This window comes from Calidris pugnax, unplaced genomic scaffold (assembly GCF_001431845.1).
Source record: "Calidris pugnax isolate Ruff unplaced genomic scaffold, ASM143184v1 scaffold37, whole genome shotgun sequence".
NCBI classification, from domain to species: Eukaryota; Metazoa; Chordata; class Aves; order Charadriiformes; family Scolopacidae; genus Calidris; species Calidris pugnax.
The window spans coordinates 58,867-68,282 of record NW_015090816.1 but is presented as its reverse complement, the minus strand read 5'-3'; the positions used below and the strand labels follow the sequence as shown (position 1 = coordinate 68,282).

The window sequence follows — 9,416 nt, the reverse complement described above, 5'->3', positions numbered from 1 at the left end:
GCCTCAACGGGAGACACGCGGAGGAAGCGTGGGGGACGGATGGCTCGCGGCCTGAGGCTGCATCTCCAGCCCCGTGGCCAGCAGGGCCTGGGGGGGATTCTGCCCCTCTGCTCCGCTCTGGGGAGACACCCCCCCAGTGCTGCCTCCAGCTCTGGGGCCACCAACAGCAGAAGGACATGGAGCTGTTGGAGCGGGGCCGGAGGAGGCCCCAGAGATGCTGGGAGGGCTGGAGCCCCTCTGCTGGGAGGGGGGGCTGAGAGAGTTGGGGGAGTTCAGCCTGGAGAAGAGAAGGCTCCGGGGAGACCTTGGAGCCCCTTCCAGTCCCTCAAGGGGCTCCAGGAGAGATGGGGAGGGACTCTGGATCAGGGAGGGGAGCCCTAGGAGGAGGGGGAAGGGTTTGACCCTGAAAGAGGGGAGATGGAGATGAGATGTGGGGAAGAACTTGTTTGGTGTGAGGGTGGTGAGAGCCTGGCCCAGGTTGCCCCGAGAAGCTGTGGCTGCCCCATCCCTGGAGGGGTTCAAGGGCAGGTTGGAGGGGGCTTGGAGCAACCTGGTGTGGTGGGAGGTGTCCCTGCCCAGGGCAGGGGGGTGGAACTCGATGATCTTTAAGGTCCTTTCCCATCCAAATCGTTCCATGGTATGTCTAACTTTACACATGAGTATATATACCCCTATATCTATATGTACTCCTATATGTGTATGTATCTATATAAAGTATGCATAAATAATGTTCTGTACATATTTCTACACCACCTTATATATTAATATATAGAACTACAGGTGCCACCACTGGCTGCACCAGCACCAGGATCCCCAAGGCCAATCTTCCTCCACCCCATTTTGGGGTGAAATAGCAGAGATGTGCCTCAGTTTGTATCTCTGGGGTCTTGACGCTCAGCTTCGGTGGTGGGACCGGGACAGAGGAAATTCAATGGCCTGTGGAAGCGGTGTGGGTCTCAAAGGCTTATGGTCCAAAATAAGGGACTAATGGGGAGTTCCTTGATGCTTTTTCTACACCTTTCTGCCTTATTGAGCAACAGAAATGCCGTGGTTGTTTAATTGTTTGTGCTGATGGTGTTTAGGTAAGCGAAGGGCCAAGAGGTGCATTTATTGGGATTGATGGGTGTGTGCTTTTCAGGGAAAATGTGGGATGGGCGGATGAGGCAGATCGTCCCTCTGGATTTTCTTCTTTTTTTGGCACTGGGCTGCCCTCGCAGCCACGGACAACCAGCCAGGACCTTGTGCTGGGAGGCCAGAGCGCAGGTGTTGCACTGAGGTTTTTTAGAGTTGGATAAACAAGCGCTTGGAGGCAGCTGAAGGGATTTTGGGAGCTGCTGGCTGTCCTGTGTGTGTCCGTTGGCGGGCCAGCTGGGGTGGCTTCCCTCAGCGACAAAAGTGCCGTTCAGTCAGTTTAAACAGACACGTCCTCCTCTGTCTGCTCTGACATCTCTCCTCTCCCACACCTGAAACACGCACAAAAGATTGTTTTGTTCAGGTTAATTAAAAAAAATAGGTTTTAATCCCCAATTTAATATTGCAAGTAGTATCAATAATAACCTCAGGCAAACCTCCTCCCTGGGCTTTTAAAAAAGAGGGAGCTTTAATAATGCATATAGACTTGTGAAGTGCATTAAAGGAGCAGCCTGGAGAGAAGAACTGAAGAAGCAGTGAGGTCTGGGACCACGGGGCCTCCTAAGGCTGCTCAGGATCATCACCTACAACCCCCAGCAGGTCCACCTTTTGCTCACAGCCCTGCAGATCTTCCAAGGCTCCAGCACAGAGATTGACTCTTCCCGGGCTCTCAGCTTGTCTCATGCTCAGCCGTGATGAAGTTCCATGATGAAGGTCTGTGATGAAGGTCCGACTCTCCCGTTAATTCCCAGTGGGGGGTTGTTCTCACTTCCCAGCTCCACCAGAGCAAGAGGATGAAAAGCTCTTTGTGCTTTTGGGCTCCTATCGAGAGTATCTTCAGTTTGGTCTGCACTGCACGGTAGCCACGTGTTCTCTTTCCAGCTCTAGATCAATGTTTTACATAACGAACCTAATATCACTCATTTAATTGCTTTGTGGAGGGTCCGGGAAGGCCATTTCCTTCACGTAATGCTTAGATGTATTTTCTCATTTCAGGAAAGCTTTGTTTTCTGAGATCCGTGACTCCTCCACGCAGGGTCTCACAATCACTTGTAAGGCCCACAGCAGCTCCAGAATCACAGAATCGCAGAATCTTCTAGGTTGGAAGGGACCTTAAAGATCATCTTGTCCAACCGTCAACCTGACTGACAAAAATAGACACCCACACAACAAACAAGGAGCATCATCACTAAACCAGACCTCCCAGCACTACATCAACCCGGCTTTTGAACCCCTCCAGGGATGGGGCCTCAACCACCTCCCTGGGCAGCCCATTCCAATGTCTGAGAACCCTTTCAGTGAAAAAATTTTTCCTAATATCCTAATTTCCTAAATTAGGATTTTCCTAAAAATTCCAAATTCCTAGGAAATTAGGATTTTCCTGAAATCCTAATTTCCTAATATTATTCTATCTAAATGCACCCAATGACCCCTCCCCACCCCGGAAGGGGAATGGGGAGAAAACAAGGAAACCTGAGGGTTGAAACAGAAACAGATTGAATAGAATAAGACTAGATAATTAACATTAATAACACTAAAGAATCAATATTGATCCCGATGCCAATATAAAATACACAAGGACTATCTCCAGCCCATCCCATCCCGTGGAAGCCGTGCACTCCCCGCAGGGACAGCCAATGTAGGACCCTGTGAGCGCGGCGGATTTGGGAGGGAGGGAAGGGCTCAGGGCTCCAGCACTGGAGAAAGGAGTTCTCAGGATCCCAGCCATCGAGGGAGAGAGAGAGAGAGAGAACTCCTCAGCAAACTTTCTAATTTATATTGAAGATGAACATTCATGGGGTGAAATAATCCTGTTAGCAGCTTGGGGCAAGTACCCGGGTCTCACTCCTCCTCGTCCCCGCACCTGGAGAACTTGAAAACCCTGAGACCTTGAAACCCACACCCCACAGCTGGCTCTCAAGTAAATATTGTCACAAATTCAGATGCTAGAGTCATCCAAAAGTGCAGTTTTCCCAGGCATTAGAAGAGAAATAAGTCCTGTGTTGCGTGAACCAGCGTCACGGCGAGCCGGACAACATTGTGGCTCAGAGGATGCTCCGCTCATGGCAGCCCTCCAGCAGCTATTCCACTGGCAGGACGTTCCTGCTGTGCAAGCGTCACTGCCCTGGGCTCAGCACCACCAGATGGGATCACTGTTTAGATGCTGGCAGGAAACTCCACGGTTTGGTAAGACCTCATTAAAAAAAAAATAAAATCCTGTCCTCATGGAGACAGACATGTCACCATGGACCTGCGTAGGCTCCCAAGAGGAGCACTGGTGTTTACCACACACTGCTGGAGCCGGTGGAGATGAGTGCTCCAGGGGAGTGTGAGGTGACAGAGCAGCTTCTGGAGAAGAGCTCTGGATTTCCAGAAAAGCTTGGGCTACCAAGAAGGAGGAACAGCAGAGATTTTCCCCTCTGATCACACCAGCACCAGCGCTATTAGACCGGAGAGCTGTATGGACACCACAGGAAGTGCTCCTGAACCCACCTTGGGACATCACGAAGCTCCAGTGGTCTGGCCAGGACCAAGGGTTTCACGACAACCAAGACTAATCTAACCCAACAAAAGTGATTTTTAAAGAATAAGTCCACAGGAAAAGGAAATCAAACCGGACACTTGAGTAAACAATAGCTTAAAATTGCGCCCCTTTCATGCTAAGCTAAAACATAGAAAGCATTAAATCAAGAACTCGTGAGTTATTTCTAGAGCAAATCACTGTATTATATTATGAAATTTTTCATTGTGAGGGTGGTGAGAGCCTGGCCCAGGTTGCCCAGAGAAGCTGTGGCTGCCCCATCCCTGGAGGGGTTCAAGGGCAGGTTGGAGGGGGCTTGGAGCAACCTGGTCTGGTGGGAGGTGTCCCTGCCCAGGGCAGGGGGGCTGGAACTCAATGATCTTTAAGATCCCTTCCAACCCAAACCATTCTATGATTCTATGACTACTAAAAGCTGATCTCATGGAAGCAGCTTGCTGCCCTCATAGCTAAGTGGGTAGAACAGGTATTTGATTTACTCTGCAGACTACAAAATGAAGAGTGAAGAGGCAAAGGCCACCAGATAACGTGGAAGGCTTCCTTCTTCAGACTCCTCTTCCCTCCTGGGCAGGCATTTCTTCCCTTTCTTTTACACACTGTTGTTACACCCAGACAGAAATGTCCCAGCAGCATTGCCGTGCTGCTGCAGCCCGGACTTCAGTAGTGCTGGCAGAGCTGGTCATGGTAGGTGGGCAGGACATCAGACTCCAGGTGGGTCAGAAACCACCTTCTTGCGCTAAACCCATAGAATTAGTGAAGCAGAGCGAAGGGAGCCAAAACACAGCAGGGAACCGACTGCCATCAACTTACTGCAAAGGGGTACTGGGTCCAGTTTTGGGCTCCCCAGTTCAAGAAGGACAGGGAACTGCTGGAGAGGGGGCAGCAGAGGCTACAGAGATGATGAGGGGCCTGGAGCACCCCTCTTACAAGAGAAGCTGAGGGACTTGGGGCTTTTGAGTCTGGAGAAGACTGAGGGGGGAGCTGATCAACACCTATGAAAAATTAAGGGGTGGGTATCAGGAGGATGGGGCCAGGCTTTTTTCAGTGGTGCCCAGGGACAGGACAAGAGGAAATGGGCACAAACTTGAACATAACAAGTTCCACCTAAACATGAGGAGGAACTTCCTCACTGAGAGGGTGGCAGAGACCTGGAAGAGGCTGCCCAGGGAGGTGGTGGAGTCTCCTTCTCTGGAGACATTCAAACCCACCTGGACACGTTCCTGTGGGACCTGCTCTGGGTGGACCTGCTCTGGCAGGGGGTTGGAGCAGATGATCTCCAGAGGTCCCTGCCAACCCCGTATCATTCTGTGATTCTGTGGGGGTGAATAAAATAACAGGTACTGGGGAAGAAAGAAAAGGGGGAAAAAACCCAGAGAAATCCTTCAAAAAGGTTTATTGATCATTGCAGACACAGTACCAGCACACAATGCTTTAGAGTTTGAAGTCGCAACCAAGTAGGTTTATTTAATGACATTTTTAAAAGGATCTGGAGAAGAGCACAGGGAGGTACGAGGAGGTGAAGGGAGTTTAACCGTGCTTTCATCGGGATTTTTCTGTTCCCGATCAGCTGTCGTATCAAATTAGCGAAGGTAGTGCCGGTGGAATTTCCACATGCTGGGCACGGTGCAAATGCAATAGCTCTTGTAAAACCTCCTGAAAAAAGAATGGTTTGTATCCTGTGCTGCGTAAGGCTGCTGAGCAAGAACTATGAACCACGTAAGATGGGCTTGGAGTGACTAACCGCTATCGTCTGGGAGTCAAGGAAAAATCCCCTCCTGTGAATTAACACAAAATGATTATTTTGACATAGATCTTTGTGCTGTGAGACGCAAATAGCGATGCTCACCCGGGTGTTTCTAACTCCTTGGCATTTGCTTCCTGAGTTGCAGCCTCTGAAAAAAAATCCGCACTTTTGAAAGTTACGCAAAGATGTTTTTTCCAGCCGCGTGCTCCGATTCCAACGCCTCTGCAGCTGCAGAGCCCCCCTGCCAGCTCCTCGCTCACCCTCTGCCTCTTCTTGCTCCCTCACAGCCCACCACTGCTCACTCGGGCACCCAGAAACAACATTAGGGAGCTGGAAAATTAATTAATGGACTGGGATTAGGGTGCCGAGGGCGATGGTTTGGTCTCTCAAACAGCTTTTGAGTGGCAGTGTGGGTGTGAGCTCCCAGCACCGTCACGCTGCAGCCCTTCTTCCCGGCTGGAGCTGCCCAGAGCGGTGCCACGATCCCTGGGAGGGGATCGGAGAACCCAGCCTGATAAGAATAATAACCTTCTTCCCTGAGCAGTGGCTCACAGGCCCGCTGGAAGAGCAGAGGGAAACGAGCACAGAGAGGACAGTCACTGCTCGAACCGGAGTCATGGAATGATAGGATGGTCTGGGTTGGAAGGGACCTTTCGGATCATCATCTCCAATCATTAACCTCACGCTGCCCAAACCACCACCCTCAGCACCACGTCTGCCCGGCTGTTAGATACCTCCAGGGATGGTGACTCCACCACCGCCCTGGGCAGCCTCTTCCAATGATCTTCCAATGATCACCCTTTCTGTGAAGAAATTTTTCCTAATATCCATCCTAAACCTTCCCTGGTGGAACTTGAAGCCATTTCCTCTTGTCCCATCACCTGTGACTTGGGAGAAGAGACCGACCCCCCCTGGCTACACCCTCCTTTCAGGGAGTTGGAGAGAGCGAGAAGGTCTCCCCTCAGCCTCCTCTTCTCCAGGCTGACCACCCCCAGCTCCCTCAGCCTCTCCTCATGAGACTTCCTCTCCCGACCCCTCACCAGCTCCGTTGTCCTCCTCTGGACCTCCTCCAGCATCTCAATGTCTTTCATGAGGGGCCCAAAACTGGACACAACACTCAAGGTGGGGCCTCACCAGTGCCCAGCCCAGGGAGATGATCACCTCCTGAGTCCCGCTCACCACACTGTTCCTGACACAGGCCAGGATGCTGGTGGCCTTCTTGGCCACCTGGGCACACTGCTGGCTCCTGTTCAGCCGACAGGCAACCAACACCCCCAGGTCCTTTTCTGCCAGGCAGCTCCAGCCACTCTGCCCCAAGGCTGTAGTGTCCATGGGGTTGGTGTGACCCAAGTGCAGGACCCTTATTGAACCTCATCCCATTGGCCTCAGCCCATCCATCCAGCCTGTCCAGATCCCACTGCAAAGCCTTTCTGCCCTCAAGCAGGTTGACACTCCCACCCAACTTGGTGTTGTCTGTGAACTGACTGAGGGTGCACTCGATCCCCTCGACTTTCCCTCAAAAGTCTCTGCCGCACATCTCGGGTGAGTGTTATGGTTTCTAAAGACAACCCAGAACTTCAACGTCACATTCCTGAAGATTAGCCAGCTTCGCCAGCTCGTGACAGATGTCTCTCTCTGCCCCTCCTGTTACAAGCAGCAGCACAGAGGGAAAACAGATTTTTCTGAGCTTGAGCCCTCGGTGATTCGATAAACATGGTGATGGTTTCCGTGCCTGCATCCTCCCACCCCTGCCTAGGACTTTGTATGGCGCGATGTGTCGCTAACTGTGCTATGAACACCAGCAAAGCGTTGAGATGAAACTGTTGAAAAGGGGCATTAAAAAAAGCTGTGGTGTCTTTAAATCAGCAGAAGCCGCGAAAATACTCTTCACCTTCCTCTTTGGCTGATAAATTCATCGTTGTGTTCTGGGGCTGGGAGGGTGAAGGAAGGCAGCCATGCCGCCTCCGGCTTGTCTCTTCTCATGAGCATCAAAGCTAATAGAAACGGAGCAGGAGTCCTCCCCTGGGCCTTTCAGGAGCCTGGCAATGTGGGGTGCCAAGCTGCTTGCCACACAAGTGGCTCACCGTGGTTTAAAGCCATCAGTCAAATCGCCATCTTCGCTTTGCAGTTTGCCACCAGCCTGCTGCCTGGCATTTGCTTAAAAAATCTACAGCACAAATGCAGGGAGGGATGTGCAGAGCATCACCCCAACTCTCCCTGTACAGAAAACGCACGTAAGTGAGGAAAAATAATTGCTGCTGGCGTGTCAGAGGGTTACGGGAGCGTGGTGGAGTGGGATGGCACCCTTCAGCGGCAGAGTGGGGGGTAACCTGTGCGTGGGGGTGTGCTGACGGGGTGTGATGTCTCCTTCTGCCCCCAGATTTTGACCCTCACACAGAGGGTGAACCCCCAACAGCACTGAATCAGTCGGTATTTTCCTTAAACCGGAGGGGTGTACTGGAAGTCATGGTGGTCCACACCATTGGGGTGTCCGTGTTTAACACCTGCACAGACAGGACCGCGGTGACGCTTCGGGGAGAACGCAGCTTTCCTCCTGCTGCTTGTCTTGCCAGGGTGAAACAAAGCAAACACGACAACAGCCAGTGACAGGCTGAGTGCCTGCCATGGAGAAAAAGATGTTTGTGTTGCTCCTCGCAGACGCAGTGGTACGTGTTTTATGAAAAAGCAATTTCAAGCCCTGAGCAGAAATGACTGTTGAGTGAAGCCATGCTGCCCTCACGTGGGTATTTTAGAAATATCCCAGGCTTCAAATCCAACCTGCACTAAACTAACCACCCCCAACTCTTGGGGCATCTCCTCCAAGAAAGACCTTGCAATCACAGTGATTTTTTTAAAAATGTTTCACGGCCTATGTGGCCTGATCTCTAGAGGTCCCTTCCAACTCTGATAATTCCGTGATTCCATGATGGTTGGGTGGAGAATGGCTGAAGAGCAGCCTTGAGGAGAAGGACTTGGGGGTGTTGGTGGATGAGAAGCTCCACACGCCCCAGCAATGTGCTCTGGCAGCCCAGAAAGCCCCCCACACCCTGGGCTGCACCCCCAGCGCCGTGGCCAGCAGGGCCAGGGGGGGATTCTGCCCCTCGGCTCCGCTCTGGGGAGACACCCCCCACCCAGTGCTGCCTCCAGCTCTGGGGCCACCACCAGCAGAAGGACATGGAGCTGTTGGAGCGGGGCCAGAGGAGGCCCCGGAGATGCTGGGAGGGCTGGAGCCCCTCTGCTGGGAGGGGGGGCTGAGAGAGTTGGGGGGTTCAGCCTGGAGAAGAGAAGGCTCCGGGGAGACCTTGGAGCCCCTTCCAATCCCTCAAGGGGCTCCAGGAGAGATGGGGAGGGACTCTGGATCAGGGAGGGGAGCCATAGGATAAGGGGGAAGGGTTTGACACTGAAAGAGGGGAGATGGAGCTGAGATGTGGGGAAGAACTTGTTTGGTGTGAGGGTGGTGAGAGCCTGGCCCAGGTTGCCCAGAGAAGCTGTGGCTGCCCCATCCCTGGAGGGGTTCAAGGGCAGGTTGGAGGGGGCTTGGAGCAACCTGGGCTGGTGGGAGGTGTCCCTGCCCAGAGCAGGGGGTTGGAATGAGATGGTCTTTAAGGTCTCTTCCAACCCAAACCATTCTGTGATTCTATTGAGAAGAGGATCCTAACCTTGGCCACAACCAGCCCCGGCCGGGCAGGCAGGCCCACCTCCGGCGGGGCTCATAGGGGCCACTCCTCAGGCTGTGATCCCCGGGGACCGAGCAGCTCCCGGGGACAGGGAGACGGACCCCCCCGGGACCCGCCGCCATGGCCGCCCCTCACTCCCCTCAGGGCCGGCGGCGGGAGGCGGGACCTGGCGCCCTCTCCGGTTGGCGGAGCCGCCGCGGGAAGGGCCCGGCGGACGCGGGGGAGAAAGCGGCGGGGTCGGGGAGGGAAGGTGGCGGCCGGCCTGAGGCGGGCAGGCGGCGGGGCCGCTCTAGCCGCCCGCCCGCCGGCGCGCTCCGTGGTGAGT

At 53.4% G+C, this 9,416-nt stretch overlaps 1 protein-coding gene across 1 annotated transcript in view; it reads right to left on the bottom strand.

Moving 5' to 3' along the window:
* Positions 1 to 9,213, bottom strand: part of LOC106886608 (chromosome unknown open reading frame, human C21orf2) — a 19,444-nt gene extending 10,231 nt beyond the window's left edge. The window contains exon 1 of the mRNA XM_014939692.1: positions 9,113 to 9,213. Coding sequence (XP_014795178.1) covers positions 9,113 to 9,213 — 101 coding nt within the window. The remainder of the gene's footprint in view (positions 1 to 9,112) is intronic.
* Positions 9,214 to 9,416: the final 203 nt, after the last annotated feature.